This window comes from Oncorhynchus masou, chromosome 9 (genome assembly GCF_036934945.1).
Source record: "Oncorhynchus masou masou isolate Uvic2021 chromosome 9, UVic_Omas_1.1, whole genome shotgun sequence".
Classification (NCBI taxonomy): domain Eukaryota; kingdom Metazoa; phylum Chordata; class Actinopteri; order Salmoniformes; family Salmonidae; genus Oncorhynchus; species Oncorhynchus masou.
In genome coordinates this window covers 50,596,348-50,623,544 of record NC_088220.1, presented here as the reverse complement: position 1 = coordinate 50,623,544, position 27,197 = coordinate 50,596,348, and the positions used below count along the sequence as shown (strand labels likewise).

At 42.6% G+C, this 27,197-nt stretch overlaps 2 protein-coding genes, 1 long non-coding RNA gene and 2 pseudogenes across 5 annotated transcripts; 4 read left to right on the top strand and 1 right to left on the bottom strand.

Moving 5' to 3' along the window:
• Window positions 1–288: 288 nt before the first annotated feature.
• Window positions 289–5,779, top strand: LOC135546128 (NTPase KAP family P-loop domain-containing protein 1-like; annotated as a pseudogene).
• Window positions 5,780–5,922: 143 nt separating this feature from the next.
• On the bottom strand, window positions 5,923–7,148 carry LOC135546127 (biogenesis of lysosome-related organelles complex 1 subunit 3-like). The gene is made up of 2 exons (XM_064974296.1): window positions 7,045–7,148; window positions 5,923–6,664 (listed from the first exon to the last, which is right to left on the bottom strand). The coding sequence occupies exon 2, from the start codon at window positions 6,649–6,651 to the stop codon at window positions 6,052–6,054; it is 600 nt and encodes a 199-aa protein (XP_064830368.1). The 5' UTR covers window positions 6,652–6,664; window positions 7,045–7,148; the 3' UTR covers window positions 5,923–6,051.
• A 246-nt stretch (window positions 7,149–7,394) lies between these two features.
• LOC135546126 (uncharacterized) lies at window positions 7,395–11,393 on the top strand. 2 transcript variants are annotated; one of them, XM_064974294.1, is made up of 4 exons: window positions 7,395–7,569; window positions 8,499–8,968; window positions 9,085–9,351; window positions 9,562–11,393. In XM_064974294.1, exons 2-4 carry the CDS (start codon window positions 8,557–8,559, stop codon window positions 10,080–10,082), a joined length of 1,200 nt encoding a protein of 399 aa, XP_064830366.1. In that variant the 5' UTR covers window positions 7,395–7,569; window positions 8,499–8,556; the 3' UTR covers window positions 10,083–11,393. The 2 variants fall into 2 exon arrangements, with proteins under 2 accessions (XP_064830366.1, XP_064830365.1); XM_064974293.1 differs by having other exon boundaries at window positions 7,395–7,597.
• Window positions 11,394–11,635: 242 nt separating this feature from the next.
• Window positions 11,636–14,818, top strand: LOC135545017 (RRP15-like protein; annotated as a pseudogene).
• Window positions 14,819–15,768: 950 nt separating this feature from the next.
• Window positions 15,769–24,662, top strand: LOC135546125 (uncharacterized). Of its 2 annotated transcripts, XR_010456546.1 has the most exons (4): window positions 15,769–15,892; window positions 16,149–16,330; window positions 22,554–22,737; window positions 22,912–24,662. It is a non-coding gene; the product is annotated as an uncharacterized LOC135546125 (long non-coding RNA). The 2 variants fall into 2 exon arrangements; XR_010456545.1 differs by lacking the exons at window positions 22,554–22,737; window positions 22,912–24,662 and adding an exon at window positions 16,386–19,140 and having other exon boundaries at window positions 15,790–15,892; window positions 16,149–16,240.
• Window positions 24,663–27,197: the final 2,535 nt, after the last annotated feature.

Below are 27,197 nucleotides of genomic sequence, written 5' to 3'. Positions count from 1 at the left end.
GTTTAGAATTAAACAGTCAAATATTGCTTTATGGGCCATGGCCATTATCATTCAAAGAATATATTTGAATGTATATCCATAGGTCTGTAGTAAGACTCAAAACTCAAAGTCATCTGGAAAATTCCACACAATTCTGACTTTCATTCACATATGATCTGATAATGTGTCGGGTATATAGTCAGGTAGGGTAAACAGCACTAGTGTTATTGGTTTCTACAGAGGGTCAGTCTGTATGTTGACTTCAATGTAGTGAGACCCACAGAGACACGGTAAGACTGAGTACTTTCTTTTGAGGGCAAATGTCTAATCCAATGTTAATACGCAGATATGGAGGTAATGTTTTGTAAAACTAGCTGAAAGGTTATACTCCATAGAAAGGTCATTGGAAAGTGCTGTCTGGTTTTATTCATTAACCAAATATTGACATTTTATTTGTACTTCTGTTCAAGACGAAGGCAAAAACAACAAGCAGGTTGATTTGTGTGGGAGGGTGTGTTAACTTTCATTACAGTAAAAATCTGTCATTATATAACTGGTAGTATTTGAGGCAATTATTGTTGCTCAAACTCATGCTCTAAGTTATCGATACAACCAAAGGTTAATTTATGGAGCAGCCAAGTTCTTCAGCTTACTGACATGATTGAATAGAACTTTTGGCTAACCCTGAATGTGCTCATTTAACTGCTGTACAACACAAAATATTTATTGAAAAGCTGTCTTAAATGTTGACTTCAATGTAGTGAGACCCACACAGACACGGTAAGACTGAGTTGTACTTTCTTTTGAGGGCAAATGTCTAATCCAATGTCAATACGTAGATATGGAGGTAATGTTTTGTAAAACTAGCTGATAGGTTATACTCCGTAGAAAGGTCATTGGAAAGTGCTGTCTGGTTTCATTCATTAACCAAATATTGACATTTTATTTGTACTTCTGTTCCAAGACTAAGGCAAAAACAACAAGCAGGTTGATTTGTGTGGGAGGGTGTGTCAACTTTCATTACAGTAAAAATCTGTCATTATATACAGTGGGGCAAAAAGTATTTAGTCAGCCACCAATTGTGCAAGTTCTCCCGCTTAAAAAGATCAGAGAGGCCTGTAATTTTCATCATAGGTACCACTTCAACTATGACAGACAAAAAGAGAAAAAAAAAATCCAGAAAATCACATTGTAGGATTTTTAATGAATATATTTGCAAATGATGGTGGAAAATAAGTATTTGGTCAATAACAAAAGTTTCTCAATACTTTGTTATATACCCTTTGTTGGCAATGACAGAAGTCAAACGTTTTCTGTAAGTCTTCACAAGGTTTTCACACACTGTTGCTGGTATTTTGGCCCATTCCTCCATGCAGATCTCCTCTAGAGCAGTGATGTTATGGGGCTGTTGCTGGGCAACACGGACTTTCAACTGGAGACTGGCTAGGCCACTCCAGGACCTTGAAATGCTTCTTACGAAGCCACTCCTTCGTTGCCCGGGCGGTGTGTTTGGATCATTGTCATGCTGAAAGACCCAGCCACGTTTCATCTTCAATGCCCTTGCTGATGGTAGGCTTTGTTACTTTGGTCCCAGCTCTCTGCAGGTCATTCACTAGGTCCCCCCGTGTGGTTCTGGGATTTTTGCTCACCGTTCATGTGATCATTTTGACCCCACGGGGTGAGATCTTGCGTGGAGCCCCAGATCGAGGGAGATTATCAGTAATAATTGCTCCCACAGTTGATTTCTTCAAACCAAGCTGCTTAGCTATTGCAGATTCAGTCTTCCCAGCCTGGTGCAGGTCTACAATTTTGTTTCTGGTGTCCTTTGACAGCTCTTTGGTCTTGGCCATAGTGGAGTTTGGAGTGTGACTGTTTGAGGTTGTGGACAGGTGTCTTTTATACTGATAACAAGTTCAAACAGGTGCCATTAATACAGGTAACGAGTGGAGGACAGAGGAGCCTTCTTAAAGAAGAAGTTGCAGATCTGTGAGAGCCAGAAATCTTGCTTGTTTGTAGGTGACCAAATACTTATTTGATTTTTTTTTCTCATTTTGTCTGTCATAGTTGAAGTGTACCTATGATGAAAATTACAGGCCTCTCTCATCTTTTTAAGTGGGAGAACTTGCACAATTGGTGGCTGACTAAATACTTTTTTGCCCCACTGTAACTGGCAGTATATGAGGCAATTATTGTTGCTCAAACTCATGCTCTAAGTTATCGATACAACCAAAGGTTAGTTTATGGAGCAGCCAAGTTCTTCAGCTTACTGACATGATTGAATAGAAATTTTGGCTAACCCTGAATGTGCTCATTGAACTGCTGAACAACACAAAGTATTTATTGAAAAGCTGTCTTAAATGTTTATGATTCTGTTCATTCCTCTCATTACATGTTGGTCATTTACTCTGTATGACTTTGGCCAGTGTCGGAAAGTCCTGCATTTAACACATTATTGTCGAATAACTAATGAAACATCTCTAAAACAACATCAATACATAACCATCTATAACAAATTCCTATGAAATTACAAAATTCTTGGTGGGGGGAAAAATTCAGCCAGTATTTTATTGACACTGCAGAAAAATAACCAACCGTTACTGATATTTGGAGTTTAGATTGGTTGCAGTGATCATGAATCAAAATTATATTGTCATACTGTACTAATGTTATACCATATGAATGTTATAACCTGTTTTATTCCCTCAGAATTTACAATGTATTGGAACCATAGACAAATGGATGGACAAGGTAAGTGGAAAGTTAGTAAATGTATCGGACATTTAGTCATTTAGGGATACAGCTAATAACAGCTTCCATTGATTGCCATGTCTACCTCTACATTGGTCAAACAAAAAGGTGCCCTATTGGATGATGCCTTGGCATATGGACTGTCCAGGGCATTGATCAAGGTGGCACCTCCGGGCCATCGTAGGTCTGTTCTCCCAGTGCCCCTGCCGCACTGAAACTCTACTGAAGAAGATCAAGAGTAAGTTTAACACTTAGGTTGAGTTCACACGACTTTAGTTGTTTTGTTTGTTCTACAAATCTAATTGTGTTGCTCTTTCTACATTCGCAGTTTACATGAACAGAGAGGCAGAGTGGAGAGACCAGAAGCACAAGCTGAAGAGACCTCCTCCAGAGTGGATTAGCTACTTGGCCCTCCTCCTCTCCATCAGCTTCTTCCGTCCCGTGTGGAGGGAGGGAGAGGAGCGCTTCAGTGCCTGACACTTTGCAGGCAGTGATAAACTCTGGGCTGGGTTGGCGATCCGCCTCTTCAAGGGCATCCAGAATGCCTTTGGGGAACTTCCCCTGGGCCTCTATGGAGCCACCCAGCATCCCTACCCAAGGAAAGTCACGAGCAAAGGTGATGAGGTCAATTGGAAAGCCATAAAGATGCTCTGCCTCCCCCTCTGGGTTGTAGTCCTAGCCACTGTAATTTCCAGCATTGGCACATGTACCCTGCTCTACTTATATGGCTTTGAGCTCCAAACAAATGGCACATGCAGTTGGGTCATTGTGCTGGAATCGATGGCCATGGCAACACTGGGTCCTCCCGCAGTCTTCGCCCTGAGGACTATTCTGCAGACATCCAAGCACCTGCTCTACACCATGGGCAGCAGCATCCAGCGCCAGATGAACAGCTCGGCCATCAGCGACCGGATGGGCTTCATGAACAAGGTGAGGAATCAGGTGGGCTTCATGGTGGACATCACCCACTTCATGGAGGTGTTCGAGGGGAGGAGGATCCGTGAGGTGCTGGAGATCACCCACCTGGACCGCTGCGTCCCAGACAGGGTGGTCAGCACCTTGGCGGGGGAGAATGTCCCGTTTGTCTACATCCTAGCTGTGGACCCCAGAGTGGTGGTGGGTTGTGTGGAGAGCACCATGTGGATCTGTGGGCTGACATCCAGCGGGTACGACTTTGTAAACAAGATGGTCACCCTGCCCTTCTCAGTGCCTGAGATGTCCCCAGACTCCAAATGCAGAGCTTTTAAAACCCTCACTGACAGCTATCTAGAGCCTGACTGGGAATGTTTTAAGAGAGGGAACTGGGAATTTCTCTGCATTTGAAAAAGGCAAGCTTGATGACAGCCTTGTGCCCTTCATTGGAAAGGGCAAAAGTGAGACTGAGCTACTAGAAAATGGCATCCATTGGGAAATCTGGGCCAAGAAAATCAAGGCGCTAACAAATGAGGCATTCCACGACATATATACCAAATACAGCCCTCATGTTTATCTTATGGGAAACCATGTGCATATGAGAAGGATAATAAACTCTGTAAGGGGGACAGTCATCGTCATGGATGCTATGAATTACAGGGGCTTCTCCAAAGCTAAAGACCTTGCTGCCTGGGTGGTGATGGCCAACCTCTGGCCCTGCCACCTGGGCTGGATCCTGCAATGCTCAGACGATCGCCAGCAGAGGGCTGACACTGATGGCGCTGATGGTGACATCAACCAGGCCAAGACCTTATGGGAGGTGTTCAGTGAGACCAGTCTGGAGCTCCACATGCTCAGAGATCGTCTGGAGACTGTTCTAGAGCAGGATGGAGACCCTGAGCTGTTTGAGAGGTTCCGTAAGGTGGACTTCCAGTTTACTCTGAAGGATGTTGAGAAACAGAACCAAGTCAAATGCCATCTGCTGATTGGAAAATCTATCAGTATGAGAACAGAGGACACCTGCAAAGAGGTTAGTTCAAAATAAGAATCTTTATGCTGATAGAATTATTTTATGAGAGACGCTAGTATTTCATGGAGGTCAGTATAGTGTCATGTATACATACTTATGGTATTTACACAACTCATGTGGATAAGTCCATTAGTGCCTTAAAATAATTGCGGAACGTTACACTTTTGTATCACAGATCAGTCACAACAGAATCCAATGGCCCCGTAAGACGGTTTCACTCAGTTCGCTGCTACAGAGAATCAACTCGATCATGCGTCTCTGGTTTATGGGTGAAGCAGTGAGATCAGACATGCACTAGTTAAAACATGGAAAATGCCAAGTCAGTGACCTTGAAATAAGCTGTTTCAGGAGGGTAGTATGCTAATAGCCCTCAGCTGATAAGCATTGGATTCATAGCAGCAGCACTGAAGAGGGGTAGTCCCATGCACGCCATCGCCAATGATGGAACTTCCCACACACCAGAATATTTTCCCACGAACCACCGTTGGCCCATGAGAACAAGTAAATGACGACCAGCAATGTCTAATGACACAATTTAACAATATATGTCAATGTGTCTCAATGTCATGTCTGCATTGTTCTCTAGATGGAGAAGCTGAACATTCCAGTGAAATATCAGCAGCTGCTGACAGAGAATCAACTCGAAGGAGCGTCTCTGGTGTATGGGCGCAGCAGTGAGATCAGACATGCCCTTCAGATGACCTTGGGACAATGGATTACTTTCAGCTCACACTTCCTGGAAGCCAGATGCTCAACCTCACGCGACATGACGGTGACTCTGCAAAAGCATTGACTGATCAAACCCTCTGGATTCAAAATGATCTTTAATTTTATAACACTTTCTATATCTTTGGTAAGACTACACTGTATAGGGATGGAATGTATATTAAACGTTTTGAAACTGTTCCTTCAATGTTCCCTGAAGATAGAAGCCTATTGACTGACTTGTGAATACAGCAAATGCACAATGAATGTCCTAGGATTCATTTTGTTAATACATGAGGATTCTGTAGCTACTTCAACTCTAGGCCTAGACTAAATTGACCACAGCAGTCCCATCACTTGCGGTGTTTTGCTTACACCACAAAAGTGGGCGCTTCGGGAAAATACATTGCTTAACGAGACGTGTTACATGGTTGTGAATGTGACCAGCTAAATACTTTCTGCTATGATCAAGATCAAAAAGCATCCTTTGCGATGACCAACTACAATGAATAAGCCATCGGAATGTAAATCAGAACATGGAGCAGAAATAGCAAAACAGCATGCATCATTTATTCACCTAATGCAAGTGCCTTTTACAAATAACAATACTCCAGCCCGTTGTTTAGCCTACCTAAGACATATGAAAGCATATTGAACAAGGAACATCATAAGGAAGATCATTGGCCGGGAATAGGGGTAGTGGGAGAGGAGGGGATGGTAATATCGGGGAGAAGGTAACAGCTGGTGATAATGTCCATTTTCTCTGAGACAGACTTGAGGTCCTCCAGAATGAGTCGGATGCTGTGGGAGGCGTTGATGATTCCGTTCTGGGAGACGGTCAGGTGGGTCGTGGCCATGCGGATCTCCTTTGTGGCATTACCATACACCTGTTTGATGGTCTGGGACACATCCGTGCACAGACGTGCATTGCTCTCCTGTAATTTCTGCTGGAGTAAAGTGTTGTAGTAGAGCCCACTGTGTTCGGGCTGAGAAACAACCCTCTCCTCTACCACGGACTGAATGTCAGAGTTGTCTCTGATCACAAGCAGGGGAGTTAAGTCCTTGCGTAATATTTGTGTGTTTTCAGAGCTTGCAGCAGTGACACATTTCCGTGCGTTCTCAACCTCCCCCTCGCTCTCAGTCTCAGATGCTTCCCCTGGTACCTTTTGCCCTCCGGCTGTTGAATGTGGAGAGAGGGAGGTGATGTATACCTCATCATCTGAGTCGGTCTCTGACGCCTCTCCTTGCACCACTATCTGGTATTTGTCACTTGCCATTACACCACACCACCTAAATACACAAGAGAACAGTGAAGGCCTACAGTAGGAAGTAGAAACTGCTCCCCATCTTACGGGGAGGCATAGTTTCAATGTTACAGGGGGGGCATGTTCTGATGTTTAATGGAACTGCTATGATGATTCCTGTCTGCCCATCGGAATGTGCCTCCCCCACATTTGAGCGCTAGCCCAAATCATTTTTTTAGCACGAGATGATACGCAACGAAATGCATCCCTCACCCCTGTTGAATAACATTATGTTATAAAGTTGAACTCAATTTAACTAATTGACATGTTATGTAAATCAATCTACGTAAAATCAAATCACCAAATCGAATATAGATAGCTAGCCTGCTATTATTCGAAAAATGTATGTAAAACAAATTCTCATACCTCCACAGTCCTGTAAAAAAGGAATCACATGAGCACACGGAAGTAGCCGGAAATCGCTCACTCACGGGGGTTGGCCCACACTAAGTACTGCACAAATTCACAAATTACAACCAGATGTCTGTTAAATCCGTTGGAATTGAACATTTAGATGATGTGTAGATCTGAGAATTTGCGCAGCTCCTCACACAGACTCACCCTCTTGAGTATGCGGTAAGATTTTAGACCAATCACAGTAGAGATCGAAGGACATGTGACATTGGGAACCTCAATCAGAAACAGTCATTGGGCGTGTTCGAGAGCATCAAATTCGTGATGTATCATGGGTAAATAGTGACTGACTGACGGATCTACAAATAATAATGAGTGGTTATTTATGAGGCACGGTGATTTGTAGATCAATCAGTCGGCAGTTTCCTCCACAGTTGGCTGCAATTTCGAACAAGACCATTGATGTCAACAAACCCCATGTGATCGTGCGACGCGAGCAAGCTTCCTCGACGCAGCGTAAAATATATCGAGATGAAGGTATGAAGTGCAATCTGTAGCAGTAACAGTAAGCGCTATTTTTTGGTTATTAACTTAGAACAATGGTTTGTGTATGAAAAAAATGTTGTCCGCAGAGTTCTGTAGGAAATTACATTCTTCATCGTCAGCATTCGCCGGTGATGGCCACTGTAACCACCCAGCTGAGTCCACGGCCACTGTCAGCAATTGGCACACACACTGCACCTGTCAACTAGCCAGTGATAGCTAGTTAGGTTGTCAGTGGTCAGACTGTTGATGACCACTTAGTTAGTTTTAAATGAATCTGTATGGTGTGGTTGTCAGTAATATCCAGGATCAATTTTATTTCAAGTAATTCAGTGTTGTACGAAAAGGGAAGACTATTATTGCATATGTATTTATTTTTTGGGGTAGAGGAAAGCGTTATACAGTACTCCTGTTTGGCTGCATAAATTCACATTGTAAGCGTACTACTGAGCTCATCATGTCTCATCTGAGTGGAATTGACGTGGGAAAATCGTGATTTGCTGTTGGGTGAACTTCAAAGGGACTGGAGAAGAAACTGTCACTGTAATCTTGTGTGAATGTTGTAATGAACATCTCTGGAGTGGTTTATGTCATAATTTATTCCTTTCATTTATATCCAGTATCTATTTTGGATGCTGTCATGACTTATTTATTCTCCCATAGTGAGGTTGTCCTATACCTTCGATTAAAAACACCAATGTTCCCTTCTTGAATACAACTTTATTATAATGCAACGTGGATGCTGCTCTTTGAATATTGCTACAAAATGTAATTTGAGTAAAAAGTCTTAATATTTATTTCAGGGTCATTTTATCATAATCATTCGACTACCCCTCAGTCTACCTCTAATGTATAGAAATTACATTAGCCTATGGTGTAGTACTTCAACCTCTCTCCATGTGTTCTTGTTTACTTCCAACCAGGAGGAGCCCAAGGGGCTGCTACCAGCACAGGTACACCCAGTGAGAAGAGGCAGAGACCATGGACCTGAGTGAGAGGAGGCCCAACAAGTGGTGGACAGAGTCGGACACCTTCGCCATGCTGGCCCTCATCGAGCAGCTGGACCTGGTGCATGAGCTGGATAAGAAGCGCCAGCGCAACGACTCGCACTTCCGCCGCCTGCGCTACAGCCTGGCCAAGCGGGACATCCACTTCACTGTCAACCAGATACGCAACCGCTGGAAGAGCCTAAAGCACAAGTACCGCAAGATCAAGACGGCAGGATACCGTAGCCCCGCTGCACGCCTGTCCGCCATCGAGTCATTCCGTTACTTCCGTATGCTGGACCGCATGCTGGCCAGGAGGGCCCGGGTGGGGGCCCCAGTGCAAGGCACTGCAGATGGACACAATATGGTGGTGTTGACCCATTCAGACCTGGAGGATCATACTGATGGTACAACTTTCTGGCTTTATGATTTTTATACCTTCAATATTTTCCATTGAAGAATTGTAAAGAAGTGTTTGCTTTGCATTGGCCTGCGCTGCTCACTCTTCTCTCTCTCTTCCCAGGTGATGTTGCTCAGCCTGACTCTGTGGCCCCTTGGCAGGAGAGCCTGGCTCCAGCTCTAGAGGGAGAAGGAGACAAGACTAACGCCATCCCAGAAGAGGCCAACATCAGCACTTCGGGCTGGGCCCTGAAGTCAGAAGAGATTATGACTTTGGGTCTATCTGGAGAGTATCTTTACCCAGTGAAGAGTGAGCCACATTCAGTACCCTCTTTACATGATGGGGAGGAAGCTAGTGACCCCACTAGCTGCAGTCCAGAAGAACAAACTGGTGAGTGCTTTTACAACTGATGAGTTTAGAGTGGCTACATGACCATGACCATATTCTATGTCAATAATGTGATCTTTGTAACTAATATCATGTCATGAATATGTTGGAATTTTACTTTGTATTCATCAATTGTTTAGAGCTTTGGATAATAGATATTACAGCAGTAACCTAAAACAAATGCAAGTTGTCCTGCTGTTCATTTCTCTACAGGCACTTGTGAGGACACCAGCACCCTGATCCTCCAGCAGCTCACCATCCTGAACCATCAGCTAGGGGAACAGCTCGCTGAGCAAAGGGCCTTCCACTGCAGCATGCTGGGTATGATGGACCGACAGATAGAGGTCCTGGAGCAGCTCTCTAACTTCTCCACAGACCGTCAGGTCAAGACCGAACCCGACGACAGTGACACTCCTATCAGCCGGCAGGTCCACAACTCCCTGGTGCGTATCTTGAGAGGAGTGGAACAGGTCCAAACCCAGGGACACCAGCCGTGCTCATGCAAGGCCTCCCCCTCACAGCCTACATCTCCCTCCTGGACGGTCTCTCTGTTGGAGATCCACAAAGGATCACCCTCCAGGGATGGAAACTCAACTAGTGACACATCCAACCCTCAGCCCTCAGACCATGGGCGGCCTGAACCTCAAGGACCATCCCCCTCAGAGCAGCTTTCCCCTTCCCAACAGAAAGGTGATCTGCTTAACGGACTCTCAAACAAGTGCCAGCACAAGTGAGTGTTCTTGTAGCTTCATAGTGGAAGGTACAGTAGTGGAACGTACAGTGCTCTGACAGAGGAGAGCATACACTCTTAGAAGAAAAGGGTTCCAAAAGGGTTCTTCAGCTGTCCCCATATGAGAACCCTTTAAGATTCCAGGTAGAACCCTTTTAGATTCCAGGTAGCACCCTTTTAGATTCCAGGTAGCACCCTTTTAGATTCCAGGTAGAACCCTTTTAGGTTCCAGGTAGAACTCTGTGAAAAGGGTTCTTCAAAGGGTTATCCAATGGGGACAGCCAAAGAACCCTTTTAGGTTGTAGATATAACCTTTTTTTTTGGAGAAGAAAAATATATGGGTGCTTACATTTATGAATGAGGGACTTGTCCTTTTGAGAATGTCTCAGAATAAAAAAACATTTTTATTTTTTTTACATCTTCCCTCTTTTGTTTAATTTTGTCATGTCCAAATGTTTTAATGTGCAGAAGTAAATCATCTGATGTTTTAATCAAGATCATTTTGACAAACCGTAGCGCAGAGGTTTACTTAATCTAGTCAAGAAGAGAAATTCCAACTTGCCAGTTATCATCCACTGAGATATGCTAGAATCCCCAAATGATGTTGAAATGTAAGTTTCCATACTAGGAAAAAGTACACTTTCATGAGGATGTAATGGTGTTTGATTAACTCATGAAAATGTATGTGGAAGCTGGGAAAGCAAAGGCTTCATCCAAATGTGTCCTCTTCCCTAAATGTTTCATTTCCTAAGCATATAGGATATTTTGTGTAACTGCATTTCTACTATGAAAACTTGTTTAGAAAAGGGCCTTTGTCGAACTCGATTTGCACAGCTGTTTGCAATAGTACTGGATACACACGGCTGCTTTAATTTAGGCCTGTTTTACTTTGCTTTAGCTTTGCTGAAGATGAGAGGTACTGTAGTGTGTAAGTGCAATATGGTAATGAAGTCTACATTTGCAATCTTACAAGAGACTCATTCATCCAACATGTTTATTTAGATTTTGAGATCGCTTCATTTGTGTCCTGGAATTGTATTACCACATATTGGCAGTACTGCAATTAGGCATGTTTTGCTTGTAATGTGTTACCTGGCTGCAATTTAAGACGGACCATGTATTCAAACTCTCAATTTACTTAAAAATAGGGTATCATCAAGATACTGTAGACTCGCACACAGAGAATATTGTTTTGTATTTTTCTCAACTATTTACAAAACTGGAAATGCTGTATTAATACTGTATGCTTATAAGATAACTTAAAGGTCCAATGCAGTTGTTTTTATCTCAAGATTAAATCATTTCTGGGTAACAATTGAGTACCTTCCTGTGATTGTTTTAAATTAAAATGGTCAAAAGAAACAGCAATAACTTCTTAGCAAAGGGCAATTTCTTAAGCAATCATTTTTGCTTGGAATGTCTGGGAGTGGTCTGAGTGGGGAGGGGAAAACTGAAAATTAGATGTTATTGGCAGAGAGGTTTGCATTCAGTACGCTTTTACAATCTGGAACATTCAATTGAATGAAAACGATGCTGTACTGAACGACCAGTCGAAAAATGGGGAAGGGTTGGGGTACGCTGTCAACATGGCCACTGCCCATTAAATACGTCACTCATTGCTTCAAGCCACACCTCACCACACCCACCAAATGGGAACAAACGGTCAAAGTCTGTTCAAGAATTTTTTAGGGAAACGTGTCGTTCAGTACAAGCCGTTCCGCAACTTAGCAAACGTTCGAATGAACTGAACGCACCTTTGGTCTATGAACTAATTTCAGTGGTGGAAAAAGTACCCAATAACAGTAAATATACCTTAACTGAAAATGACTCAAGTGAAAGTCACTCAGTAAAATAGTACTTGAGTAAAAGTCTAAAAGTATTTGGTTTTAAAGTACTTAAGCATCAAAGTAAATGTAATTGCTAAAATATCAAGAAAAAGTTGAAATATTTTCAAATTCCTTATATTATGCAAACCAGATGGCACCATTATCGTTTTTTATTTTTTATTTACAGATAGCCAGGGGCACATTCCAACCCTCAGACTTAATTTACAAACTAAGTATTTGCGTTTAGTGAGTCTGCCAGATCAGAGACACTAGCGGTGACCAGGGATGTTCTCTTGATAAGTGTGTTTATTGGACCATAATGGTGTCCTGCTAAGCATTCAAAATGTCCTTTTGTGTGTCAGGGAAAATGGATGGTGTAAAAAAGCAGTGAAGTAAAAGTTGTCAAAAATATAAATCGTAAAGTACAGATACCTCAAACTACTTAAGTAGTACTTTAAACTATTTTTACTTCAGAACTTTACACCACTGACTAATTTATCGCATGGTGATGTCACCATTGAAGGCCAAAACTCCATCCCACCAAAACAGGCTGAAATTTCAGGCGTCCTTTTCAAAGAGCTATAATACACTAAAAGGTCGTTATCATAATTTTCTCAATTTCTCATTATTATGCCAACCTCTTAGTGTGGAAATATACGGTGCATTCGTAAAGTATTCAGACCCCTTCCCTTTTGCCACATTTTGTTATGTTACGGCCTTATTTTAAAATTGATCAAATTAATTGTTTTCCTCATCAATCTACACACAATACCACATTATGACAAAGCGAAAACAGGTTTTTAGAATTTTTTTGCAAATGTATTACCAATAAATAACAGATACCTTATTCACATAAGAATTCACACCCTTTGCTATGAGACTAAATTGAGCTCAGGTGCTTCCTGTTTTCATTGATCATCCTTGTGATGTTTCTACAACTTAATTGGAGTCCACCTGTGGTAAACGCAATTGTTTGGAAAGGCACACACCTGTCTATATCAGGTCCCATAGTTGTCAGCAAAAACCAAGCCATGAGGTTGAAGGAATTGTCCATAGAATTACAGAGGCAGGATTGTGTTGAGGCACAGATCTGGGGAAGAGTACCAAAGAATGTCTGCAGCATTGAAGGTCCCTAAGAACACAGTGGCCTCCATCATTCTGAAATGGAAGAAGTTTGGAACAATCAAGACTCTTCCTAGAGCTGGCCGCCCGGCCAAATTGAGCAATCGGGGGAGAAGGGCCTTGGTCAGGGAGTTGGCCAAGAACCCGATGGTCACTCTGACAGAGCTCCAGAGTGCCTCTGGATATGGGATAACCTTCCAGAAGGACAACCATCTCTGTAGCACTCCACCAATCAGGCCTTTATGGTAGAGTGGACAGACAGAATCCACTCATCAGTAAAATGCACATGACAGCCCTCTTGGAGTTTGCCCCAAGGCACCTGAAGCTTCTCAGACCATGAGAAACAACCTTCTCTGGTCTGATGAAACCAAGATTGAACTCTTTGGCCTGAATGCCAAGCGTCATGTCTGGAGGAAACCTGGCACCATCCTGATGGTGAAGCATGGTGGTGGCAGCATCATGCTGTGGGGATGTGTTTCAAAGGCAGGGACTAGGAGACTAGTAAGGATCGAGGGAAAGATGAACGAAGCAAAGTACAGAGAGATCCTTAATGAAAACCTGCTTCAGAGTGCTGAGGACCTTAGGCTGGGGTGAAGGTTCACCATCCAACAGGACAACACCCTAAGCACACAGCCAAGACAATGCAGGAGTGGCTTCAGGACAAGTCTCTGAATGTCTTTGAACACGATCAAACATCTCTGGAGAGATCTGAAAAATAGCTGTGCAGCAACGCTCCACATCTAACCTGACAGACCTTGAGAAGATCTGCAGAGAAGATTGGGAGAAACTCTCCAAATACAGGTGTGCCATGCTTGTAGCGTAATACCCAAATAGACGCAAGGCTGTAAATCACTGCCGAAAGTGAGTAAAGAGTCTGAATACTTATGTGAATGTGATATTTCAGTTTTTTATTTGTAGTACATTTGCTAAAATATCTAAACCTGTTTTTACTTGGTCAATATGTGGTGTTGTGTGTAGATTAATGACGGAAAAAAATATTTTATCAATTTTAGAATAAGGCTGTAACGTTACAATATGTGGAAAAAGTCAAGGGGTCTGAATACAATGAATATAAGACACAGGAAAATCACATGTCTGACCTCACTGGGGATTTAAATTTTCCGCCTCTCTCCAAAAGTAATTTTAATACATGACTTCCAGCTTCAATCACAATTTGTATTAAGTCCATTGATATTGAGTTATGTAGTGTAATGTATTTGATGCACCTAGTCCAAATGAGTACAACACAAAGAGGCATACTTATGACAATAGTCTTATTTATGGACTGAAACGTCTGTGAACATGTCATTGTTGTAAAGAAGAAGAATAAAGGAGAAGGAGAATCTGGAGAGGAAGAAACAGACTGATAAAAAGCAAGCAGGGGAGATGATGTGTCGAGAGAAACCAGATTTTGTAAAAGACCGAGAGAATGAGAGGAACCTGCAGAGAGTTGCTACCAGGGGAGTAGTACAACTGTTCAACGCTGTGAGGAAGCACCAGAAAACAGTGGATGAGAAGGTGAAGGAGGCGGGCGGCTCAGATAGGAAGAAGCTCCTCTCCTCTTGTCTCCAAGAAAGACTTCATCAACGTGCTGCGGGGCAGCGAGGTCGTCACCAAGACAGAGAGACAGACGACTGGTAGGGAGGCAGAAGAGAAGCCAGCTTGGAGCGTGCTGAGAGACGACTTCATGACGGGTGCCTCCATGAAGGACTGGGACAAGGAGAGCAACGAGGAGGGGGAAGAGGAGGAGGCACCAGGGGGTGCAGAGGACTACAACAGCAAGTCGGACTGAGCAGACAGGCCCATCTGTAGGCAGCCCTACCAGGCCCAAAGACCCCTCTTTTGAATTTTCTACATGGAACCAGGAGCTGAAGAAAGACTGTGGTCAATGTCCTGTTCTGGCGCACAATTATTTGCGTCAGGATCCCTAGTTTGTTTAATGCTGGTGCTCTCTGGCTTGTAAATGTCCCACTGAACATTTTTCTGTCTGAACTCTGTTGTATATATACCTATTTTTTGTTGCATGTCCCTCAATAAAAGCCAGTCATAAAAAAAAAATTAAAAATAAACTATTGCATTTTTAAAAGTGAAGAATTGAACATGCAATGTATTGGAAGGACTGTTTTTTTATATATTAATTGCAAATCTCATTAGCAGCTTTAGCCATTTTGGACTTAGAAATGCATGTTGCCATGTCCAACGTGGGCCTACTTCAAAAGGAGAATATGATGCACATTTACTTCAAATGCAAAACAATTTTGCAGGAAAATGATTTGTGTGGCCTTTTTCCGACTCAGATATTCCAAGATCTCCAAACTGTTTTGTAGTATACTCTAATAATGCTAAGCAATACCAGAGGCCTGAATATATTTTTTTATCATAGCATTGAAGTGGTAACAAAAGGTAGCCTAAAACGAGAAGATATTCAACAAAACATAAATTGTTTATTTTGACGTTTTGTGAAAATGTGAATTAGAGAGTGAAACATTTGCGTTAGAGAATTAAACCTGTCAATTTAAAAGTAAATGCATTGAGATTATGTGACACTTAAAATATGTATTTGAGAATTTCACATGAATGTGTAAGGGTGTGAGCTGGATGAAGAAAATAACTGTTTGCATTGTTGTCCTAGCTGGTGACTATATTAATAAATGAAGAGTTTCTGATCATTTTTTCTTCTGAAGTTAACACTAAATAAAAATGTTTAGCCTTTTCACTTGTTATCAGTCATCCAAACCAACTATTTGTGTCCTTCGACACGCCTAAGCAAAGTTGTGCCTCATTTGCAGTTTCCGTAATCAGGAAGTAACGCTTTGTTTACATCGTGGGCAAGTTCGGGGAAAATACCTCAAACCAGAGCTGTACAGTAGGTATTCTGTTGGATTTACATGCGTTACCAATATATGATCATGTTGATTGCACATAGATAGAAAATTATTTTGTAACTTAGAAGAAAGCATTGCCCGCAGTATCAAGCACTAATTTAGCTAACGTTAGCTACAGTAGTTGGATGTTGTCCCCAAATGTACCAGGATCATTTAGCTAGCATGTTGTGTTCGTTTGTCAGTCAGCTAGAGAACCTTGCCTAGGTTTTTGTATTAAGAGTAACATTTTAATTTCAGACATGGCCGACGACGTACTCTTTGCGTTCCTACACCTAGAGATGGTGTCCCATATTTACAAAGACCAAGCCTCAAGAGGGGAAATGGACAAGGTGACGTTAGGTTAAGCTCGTAACGTCACACATGACATCCACCCGACATACACATCAACAATTGTTTGAAGGCTTGGTCATCATCAAACGGTATGTTTGTTGTATCCATTATTGTCACATCGAACTATTTGTTTTCTCTCCACAGGATAGGACCTCTTGTGTGTTCACTTGAAGGCATGGGCAGTTTTCACTATTGCATATGCCCAGTTGTACTGTATTTCAGTTTGACCTAAGTTCCACCTTTAAGTACTTTAATATGAGTTTACCTGACTGAAATGTTGTTACCTAAATGGCATGCTCAATATACAGCACCAGTCAAAAGTTGGAACACACCTACTCATTCCAGGGTTTATTTTTTTATTTTTGCTGTTTTCTACCTTGCAGAATAATAGTGAAGACATCAAAACTATGAAATAACACACATGGAATCATGTAGTAACCAAAAAAGTGATTTTCATATTTATCCCATGTTGTTTCATTGGCTCTTTGTTGACTGTATATGCTAAAGCAACAACACATAGTTGTGGGGAAAAAAACATTTTATTGCCACTAGAGGGTAGTGTCTGCAAAATACTCTTCTGACAGCAAGCAGGTGAATTGTGTCAGTGCATTTTCCTTTGAAAAGAGAGCCCAGTTGAACATTATAGCAGTGATATCCAGCTCTCAAGTTGACTCTGTTATTATCTTGGGATATGATCTGTCTGCCCTACCCTGCATCAAAAGCAATACATTTAAGACCTGGATTGAAGATGTTGTTTGTACAAAATAATACTTTAAAGGGGCACTCTGCAGTTGCTACATTTTTGTACTTGTGAATGATATGTACCTATTGATTATTTAAGAATATAATTTATAAATGCCTTATCGCTTAGTTCAACTGTTGTACCCCTTACAGAACCCAAAATATACGATTATTTTACCCCAATGTTTGTAAATAATTTAAACGTAAACAAACACTATATAGCCTTAACTTGGTTAAAACTATAATTTGGTATGGTCAGTCCTTGCATCCATAGCTTTATCTATGATTTTCAGAGTGGTTCCATTTCTCCAGCCCATCCCTCAGCTTTTTACCAAAACGGGCTGAGAGTACACTTTTGTTATTTTTACAACTACCGATTGCCGCTTTAAAACACTATTTGATCTAGTTTGGTACTTCCTGGAAACAGGAAGTTACCTCATCTCTTACTGTTCCATGAGAATGTTTTATGGATTGAAATGCATAATTCTGTTCTGTTTACGATCAGTGCCTCAGGCTCTAGAAAGGCTCTGTGTTCAGCTTTCAACATTTCAAAGGGAAAGCCACCTACAGCCAAAACCTCTGTTTTGTATGAAATTGTGCTTACATTTTTTTAGGCAAGTCAGTATAGAAAAATTATGATTTACAATGACGGCCTAACCCAGATGACGCTAGGCCAATTGTACGCTGCTATATGGGACGCCCAATCACGGCCGGTTGTGATACAGCCTGGAATCGAACCAGAGTCTGTAGTGGTGCCTCTAGCACTGAGATGCAGTGCCTTAGAACACTGTGCCACTCGGGAGCCCCAACAGGACATGATTGATTTATTTGGCACAAAACTTTTGTGATGGTCAAAATGGCATATTGTTAAATACAGAGCAACAAAATTAGCCTAGGTTAGATAAATCCTCTTCTAGTTTTTTACTTGTCCGGGGACTTTTAAGAGGAAGGATGATGTATGTAGGCTATGTGACTGGAGTGTGTCCCAGATATCCATTCCCTTGTGATCTTGGCTTCATTCGTTTTGACATCAAGCAGAATATTTTACAGTACAAAGCCATTAAATATTCAACATGGAAACCTCTCCCTACCTCTGATGATAGGTTTTATACCTTTTTCAAAGACCCTGTCCTCTTCCTGATTTTGACATGTCAGTCAAGTCAGGTTTATTAGTGCTCTCTTAAAACCAGCTTTATTAGACTGACACATCTGTTATGTAATTCTCTGTAAGATTTTGGCTTTGGTTCACATTACTTGGAAATGTCTTGCCTTGCCCTTTTTAAGGAAAGGCATTCTTAGGATAAAAGGATTTGTCAGTACCTCCAAAACCAAAACTTGTATTGCTCCCCTCAACATAGCCAAAGGTCGATCATTCCTTCACCTTAACGCGTCTTAAATCGCCGTATCCAAGCACATAGTCCACCGCGCCACACCGGCGCCTTCGCTTAAACGCCTTTTTCCCCCTTTGATGAAAAGAAACAAATACAAAATGCTTTGGCTTTAAACTAAGATACACAAAGGAGAACGTAGGGCAAGACTACCCGGGGTGAGCCATTCACCGGTTCTCTTTGTGGAGAACTTTTACTTTGCCACAGGGAGAAGTAAATAAATGCTCTGAGCCAGATCTCCAGCTGTCTCACTTCTCCTTTCTAAAGCAATAAAAAAAAGAGAGGCTGGAGCGAGGTGGTGTCTACTCCTCCATTCTAAAGCAGAGAATTAACTATGGCCAACTTCAAACACCCCGTCTGGTCTGAATGTATGTTCAAGTCAACATCCTCCACAGTTCCACCTCTTCATTTCTTGTCCTTCCATTCCTTTATTTTCCTTCTGATGCAGTTCTCTGTTTTATTTTTTTTTGGGGGGAGGGGGGTTTCCCCAAGCATAACCACCTGCGCTGGAGCGCTTTCTTCCCTCAAATGTTTTTTTTTTCTTTTCTTTTCTTCCTGTGTTGTGTACTGTTTCTGTTTTATATTTCTACCTTATAGAGTTGGTTGTTGTGAATGTATTTCAGATTTTTTTTTTTTTTCAGGAAACCGGTTCAAAGACCTATGCAATTTTTACTACCATGGTTGTTGTACTATGCGTACCTGTACTTTAATAGCTGTTTTGGTCTTTAATTGTATGTTTTTTTCCCTCCAAATAAATATCATTTTTTGAACTCTTCAATATATTCATCATGCCCACTGTGAAAGAAGTGGCACACTGTCTTGTGATGTAGAAGTTAGACTGATTCAACATGCAGAAAGCAAGGAGGCTGGCAGTGAGCCGAGTGTAATACACAGTGACCCTCCATTGTCCATATGGCATTGTAATATTTTCAGAATTAACTTCCGTAATGTTTGCAACACTGATACCGAACTCTTCTGACCATGAAAGGGAGTCCTGAGAGAAGTGGAAGGAAAACATTAAAAAAAGAAAGGGAAGATTATATGAATTGCTAAAAAAAACAACATTGACACAAGTCAAAGGGACAGAGACGATCTGGCTGACAGCATAAGGATCCTCTTCTCCAAACTCCTGTAAAATGGTCTCTGTCTCCAGAGCTTGATTGTGCTGGAGCAGTGAGCTTGTGGATAAGAGTGGGCAGGGAGCCAGCTGCTGCCCTGCATAGCGCTGCATGGCGTTCCCAGGCCTTCCCTGCATCACAATGTAATCAATAGAGTTACAAGAGGGGAAAAGGGGACTCTTTGGTTGTCCCACCACCCCTCCTGCATTCCCCCCCCCCCCCAAACCCAGCCCGTGGAAAACACTCCTCATCATTCTCCTTTTCTCCTTCCTTTCTCCTCCCCCTCCTTCATCAGTAACCTCTTCACACACACACACACACTCATTTATCGTTCGAATTTGGATGATTTAATCTAAGTATTGGAACCAGAGCCCTGAAAACCGTCTGCAGCTGGGGAGTGAATGAGTGAACAACGTACTTCTGACACAAAAGCAGCCCCCCTTCCTACACCCACTGCCCCATAGCTGCAGGCCTTACTGATTTGTGCTGCTGTCACAAGTTCTCTCAAGATTCCACTCTTTGCTCATGGCAAAAGAGAGATGCAGAGAATAGTTTTTTTTGTTGATGCTCATAGCTATGTTATTACACATCTCTCTGAATTCAGTGTATTTGTGTCTAATGATATTATAGTCACTATACTGACAGTAAAACAAGATGAGTTGGATCTTGATTCAATGAATCAACTAAATATTTAACAACTACTCATATCAAAATGTTGAAAGCTACATCAGAGAGGCTAATTTTGCAAGAGTAGTTTACGGTATGCAGAAAGATTTCTGTTCTTCAAACAGCTTAACTGTGTTATCCTGTTTGCAGCGTAGAGGGCTATATAACCCACATCATTGCTCCAGGTTTACCTCAAACTGTTTGACATTTGCGCTCTCCAAATTACTTTCCACCCATTGTTTCTCCAATAAATCTTCCAGAAGGTTGGAATGAGGTAATGGGTGGTGGGTGAGTATGGGGTCCATATCTCCAGGAAAGTAACAATAACTTTTAATTTACCACTCTTTCCTCAAAAGGGAAGATATGACCATTTCTTTGTGGGTGAGAGAGGAAATCTGGCTACAATACCAGGATGTCTGGGGAACTTTTTTCTCTTTTGCCGTTAGTGAAAGGATTACATTTTTTTTTTGTACGAGCTTGTGGCTAATCACTTCCCCCAGATAAAGCCCCTCTCTTGATTAATAGACAGGCAGAGACCATAGGAGGTTATCAAGGGGATAGGAAGGCAGGTCTTGGAGGAGGGGGGGTACCTGAGAAAAGCTTTGGAAAAGATTGTGTGGACTGGGGTTGGTGTGGCAGTTCACTAATCAAAGGGTTCTGTTGCCGTTACAAAAACCTGCCCAGCCAAAGCCTGTGTTGTCAGACATCACTTCAGGCTATTCAAATGGGTTGATTGGTCTCTAGATTATTTGGGAATTACATTGCTAAATTCAGTTAAAACAGTATTAACCAATCCCAACACTGATTTTTCCCCCCCACAACAAATCTTGATCACCTGATGCATTTTGGGCCAACCAGTCACATGTAGGCTACTAAACCGACTCAAGCTAATGGGATTGTTTTGCCTTTACACAAGCTGAAAAGCTAATCGTGCCACTGCAAGGAATTGACAGAAAAAAGTTGTTTAGAATCACATTGTTTTCCTGGATCTTAGCACTCGCACTCTAAAGTTGTAGTCTTCGTCGTCATGAGCCACATGGGTTTGTTTACGTTGAACTGGGGTGGGGTCGCGTTAGAATCCCCCGGATTAAAGAGCACCTTTCTTTCAAATAAACCTTATAAGCGCCACTTTCTCAACTCCCGGACTGCAGTCACACACACACACACACACACACCCTCCCTGATCTGACTCCGGTGCCAAGGTAATGCAGGCAGACCTTGTGGGTTTTGGGTTTCACAGAGCTCAGGGCTAACTTCATGGATTGTTTGGACAAATCAGACACTTTCCTTTGTCACACTTGTTTTCGTCCTTCATGAAGACAATGCCCCAAATGCCAATGGCTAAGAAAGCTAGGTCCAACTGGTATTTCATTAGAATGCCCATTTGGAACCTTCACAGTTAGTTTAGCCTGCATGTATGCTGTGCTGTTGGGGAGGGATGTCTCAAAGCATTTGCAATGTTGACTTTTGAGGTTTGCCATTACTGGCTTCGAGGAGGCTATGTTGTTAACTGTTCGTGACACACAAAGGCTGATAACAAAGCAAACGGTCTACCTCACCTTTCCCCTCACCTTTCCCCACCACAACCTAATGAATTGTCTAATCCTTGGGACCAAATCTATTTACTATACCTACATTACTTGATATATAACATTCGTTAAAGCTCTTAGTGGTTGAGAGTAAATTAACAGCTACCTTTCTGCTTTTCATCCCCTACCTACTTGTCAACACGAATTGAATGTGAGATTGTGTTGTATGTGTACATAGCACTTTAATCAATCACCTCACCAAACCTACATGTACATATTACCTCAATCGCCCCAACTACCTCATACCCCTGTACACTGACTCGGTACCGGTACTCCTTGTATATGGGGCGGCAGGTAGCCTAGTGGTAAGATCGTTGGACTAGTAACCGAAAGGTTGCAAGATCAGATCCCTAGCTGACAAGGTAAAAATCTGGCGTTCTGCCCCTGAACAAGGCAGTTTAACCCACTGTTCCTATTCTTTCATTGAAAATAAGAATTTGTTCTTAACTGACTTGCCTGGTTAAATAAAGGTAAAAAAAAAATACTGTCTAGAAATAGGCTCGTTATTTTATTGGGTCACTTTTCTTATCTATTTGTTAATTTTGTTATTTTTTTTAACTGCATCGCTGGGAAAGGGCTCGTAAGTAAGCATTTCATGGGAAAGTCTACACTTGCTGTATTCGGCACGTGAAAAATACAATTTGATTTGAAGTACTGTTAGTGTAATAGAATGTACAGGATGTATAGTCTACTATATCTGGCCTCAGTGTGTCTGCAGCTTGAAAACATTTTATAGTGTCTTGTTAAATTCTCATTCTATTTGTTGCCTAACTTGCCAGCTCTGACCTACAGTATATTGATTTTCCACAGGCCATAGTCACCATGGTTCACTGCGACAGGCCCTCCCCTCACCAGAGTACTCACTGGGTCATGAGGGCTTTGGGGGCACATGCTGCCCTCGGGATCAAACCTTTAGGCGGACAGATTAAAAAGGAGAGATTGGGTGGTTCTGCCCTCTCACCTTCCAAACCAGCTCATCATGACAGAAATGCAGGTGTGTGGGCTTGCTCAACCTTTAAAATCAACAGTTTGATTTAAATCACGAGAATAAATATTTGTGTATAACCACCAAATATGTCATTTTTTCTCTCTCTGCCTCATACAAAGTTATCGCAGGGCTGTATGCATTTCATTTGCGTCAACATTGTCATTTGTGTTTTGTTTGCAGAGCAGCACAACAGACACCTTCCCTGTCTCTTCTCATCTCAGAACTGACACAGTCCTCAGTAGAAAGCCACATCCCCTAAAACCCATAGAAGAGTTACTCTTGCTTATCCTTCAATGTTTACCTAATGAAATGTCGTGTCAGTGGTAATCTGGGCATTCGTGGCCAGTCGACCCCCATCGAGTCCTTCACAGCTGTCTCACCCTATGTCATCGCTGCTGGGATCCAATGGGCTACCCCCCCCAACAATAATGACCCCTTTGTCCAACCCCTTTACCTCCTCCTCTACCCCAACCCTCCCACCTCCACCCATTTGGCCTCTCCCCGGTCACAGAGCATTTGTTTGCCTGTCTATGGCTCTAATGGATGCCTTTTTGCCTTCCATCTCACTCCATGACTGGCCTTGTACCTTTGCCCCTTTGTGCGGGAGCACCACAGCACTTTTTGTGTTTAATTGAATCACCAGGATTGCTGTTTCAAGGAACGGAATGGCAGGGTGGGGGGAGTCCAAGGGTGGGGAAGAGGCCACCTGTGCGGTACCTGCTGAGCATGCCTGATGGGTGTCAGGGCCTCTGCGTTGGGCTAAATTAAGCCTGTGTGTATTTTGCTAACTCTAATGGGACCCAGATGGATAGAGGAGGCTGACTGTTTTTCTAGTGTAGGGTGAGCAAGGAGAAAGATCCACTGGTGAACTCATTACCATGACCCGAGTGAGTTTTTTCCCCCTTCTGGCCACACTGATTAATCTTGGGTTATGAAGGTAAACATAGAAAATATGTGACCGAATTACGATCTGTATTTGTCATTAGGAGTAATTGAGGGATAGAATACAATCGAACAATCTGTTTTTGAGTGTTAATGGAAAGTTTGAACAACTATTGACAACTATTGACTTACAACCCTTCAGTAGCAACACTTCACATTATGCTTTGGGAAATGAAGCATATCATGACATACTCACCAACATGAAACAACATGAAAATTGTCCAACAATACGTGCGGCTCCTATAAAAATATTTTTCCCATAGAGTCGGCTTTGCTTGGCTTTAACAGTGAGGGGATACGGAACCAAATTACAATCTCAACAACAGTAGGCCAACAAAGCAACCTAAACAAACATCGACTCAAACAGACATGGCTGAGAGACCATAAAAACATGATTTTTATGAAGGCCTGGCAGAAACCTGGAAGTTGGGAAATGGTTAGCCAGCTGGCAGCCTGTTGATGCCTAATCATCTCAACATGTTCTGACCCAGAGCCCATCTGCCTTACCTCTGCCTGGGGGGTGGCTGGAGGTTTGGGTGGAGCGCACACCTCCCCCTCCACCACCTCCCTCCTCCCCATCCGCCTCTCTCTCCATACCCTCAGGATTCACAAATCAGGCCAGTAACCAGATGATTTGTCAAGTGGCCTTAAGGAGGAACAAACAACAGAGCCTAAAGAGAGGGTGAGGTGTGGGACTGTTTTAGATTTTGGAGTTGTTCAAATGGTGACCTACGTAGTGCTGGGGGTAGAGCAACACAGGATTGTGGGGGAGGGGATCTGTCTCTTTTTCTAAGCATCCCCTCAGCCATACATTTTGTATATAGGCTTTTTTTCTTTCTTTTATTGTTATTGCGGAATATAAAACTGTGGTGCTCTGCGGAAAAGTGCTGAAATACTAGCAAGGAAATTCCCTCGGTCTGAGATACAGATAAGGAAATATAACTCACTCTGTCTCTCTCGCTAATTACTATAATAAATGGTGAAACGTCTTTATGAAAGAACAGTTTGTGTTCTCTCATGGCAGTGTGACATCTGATTCCTGCCACAGCCCTCATGTGATTGTACCGATAACAGGGAACTCTGAAATGTCATAACACTCTAACCTGGTTTTCTCCCCCATCCATTTCCACTTTGAACCAGCCGAGCCATTTTGCTCCCCCGTGGAAGGACATTATATTCCAAAACAATACCAAGCACTAAGAGGTAGTTTTAGAAAAGCTTTACAATTGGGAGCGATGGGTGATGGGGAAACGCACAAAAATGGTGTCCCTGCCGTTTAGGATTAACTTGCATATCTATATCTCATGCATTCCATCGATACATCCGGCATTCTTTCCGGTTGACTGGCAGTGATAATATTCCATTTCAAGACTCATACTAATACCTTATCACAATGGAAATCGATGAACATTTTATGGTAAACAAATCTTTGTAAACCATCTAATCCGTATTGATTATATTCCTACAAAAAAAGAGAGGAAAAATCCAAGATGCCCAACTAGCTACTTTTACAAAAAAAAAAAAAAAAAAACGGCATTTCATTTGATACAACCCCATTTCCTTGAGGTGAATACAGGTAACTGCCAAAACAAAGGAAAAACAAACATAAAATGTCTTAATAGGGCTTTAGGCCACCATGGGCCGCCAGAACAGCTTCAATGCACCTTGGCATAGATTCTACAAGTGTCTGGAACTCTACTGGAGGGATGTGACGCCATTCTCCAACAAGAAATGACATCACTTGTTATTTTGTTGATGGTGGTGGAAAACGGTGTCTCAGGCGCCGCTCCAGAATCTCCCATAAGTGTCCAATTGGGTTGAGATCTGGTGACTAAACTGACACACACGCACCCTTTAACCCCACTATGCTTCTTTGAGACCCCTCTTTCAAAAGTCTCTGCCATTTTTTTCTTCTAACCATGGAAGCCAAAATAATGGGCAACTGGGCATTTTTATGCATGACCCTAAGCATGATGGGATGTTAATTGCACCTCTCTGATTCAATGCGGAAGACACATTTCGGTTGAATGCATATCAGTTGTGCAACTGACTAGGTACCAGGTGCCCCTTTCCCTAATTGACTCGGGAACCACACCTTTGTGGAAGCACCTGCTTTCAATATACTTTGCATCCCTCATTTACTCGAAGAGTTTCCTTTATTTTGACAGTTCCCTGTACATTTAGAGTCATTAACAACTTTTGTTCTATACCATTTCTTTACAATTCTATACCATCAATTTCCCTCATTGAGCATGTGCCTCAGCACGGTACTGTAGCTGGATTATTTCCTTTAGAAGAGGAGCCCCTCTACAGAGCAGTGGTGGTGGAGGTGGACTCTTTGTTCACGTGACGGATAATCACAATCACTGTGCTCAGGCATGCACAGCCAGTCGCTCCTCAGCCGGCAGGCCAGCCCTAATTAGAGCAAGCCCTAAAGTTTGTTATGATTGGATGGCCGTGGTGAAAGGGAAGGAGCGGGAGACTGAAAGAGAGGGGGAGGGGAGGGGAGGGGGAGGGGGCTTGTTCACTGCGAGCAGATGTTCAGCAGCGTCCAAATAACTCCCGGGGCCTTCAGAAAATCCCTCACCGGCATAGCTGTGCAGCACCCTCGAGCCTCGTTCAATGGGGTTTTGTACAGCAGGACGTGTTTTTTTTTTTAAATGTATCTCCCTCCCTCCCTCCACCCCTTCCTCCCCTCTCCCATCTCCCATTATGCACCCACATTTCCATGCTTTTGAATGGCCATTAAAGAGTGGCCATAAAGGGGGCCAGCAGGGGCAGCCTTTGAAAGAATATCTGCCTGATGTGAGGTAAGATAGGGCCCCCGGCGGGGAGCGGGACAGAGCGGACGGCGTGTGGAACACAAGGGCCTTCCTGTGGGTTCAGCGCTGGAAAATAGAAAACAGGCCCTCTGAGAACTGAAGAAAAGCACCGTCTCCCCTCTCATATCCAAAGATTAAAAGAAAAGATTTTTCCACTCTCACTCTACCTCTCTACCTTCATTCTCCCATGAGTAAGGGGTTTGTGGCTAGGTTGTTGCAGCTGGTGTATGTCAACATATTAAAGCTAAGGCTCAAATAATATACTGATTCCTCACGTGTAAATGAAAATGTCCACAAAAATGAAGAGGTCAGGTCAGTATTGTCACTAAATGATTTTCAATGATCTAAAAAGCATCACTTGATTAAAACGTTGCTCTAAATGCTCTGAAATCATGCTCTGTTAGATATTTATACATTTTCCTGCCATTACTACTGTGTTTGTTCCAATGCATTGTGGGAAAGTGTTTCATGCCCTTTCTGGTCCTTTTACTATACTAGGCCTTTAACAACCGAGCTGACCCCTTGGATCGAGTTGCCAAGTACATGCCATTTGGACCCCTCACCATGACCTGCCATTCCCTAATGCTCTTTCAAAAACTCCACTTTTGTGAAGAGAGCATGCTGAGTAGTTTAAGGCCCAAATGCCTCATGTGGTTTTGCAATTATATCTGGCTAAACAAATCCAGTGAGAAGGACCATCAG

Coding starts and splice junctions, on each gene's coding strand:
- LOC135546127 (XM_064974296.1), bottom strand. CDS start 6,651: ATGGCAAGTGACAAATACCAGATAGTGGTGCAAGGAGAGGCGTCAGAG.
- LOC135546126 (XM_064974294.1), top strand. CDS start 8,557: ATGGACCTGAGTGAGAGGAGGCCCAACAAGTGGTGGACAGAGTCGGAC. Junction 8,969..9,084: donor CCTGGAGGATCATACTGATG/GTACAACTTTCT, acceptor CTCTCTTCCCAG/GTGATGTTGCTCAGCCTGAC. Junction 9,352..9,561: donor CAGTCCAGAAGAACAAACTG/GTGAGTGCTTTT, acceptor ATTTCTCTACAG/GCACTTGTGAGGACACCAGC.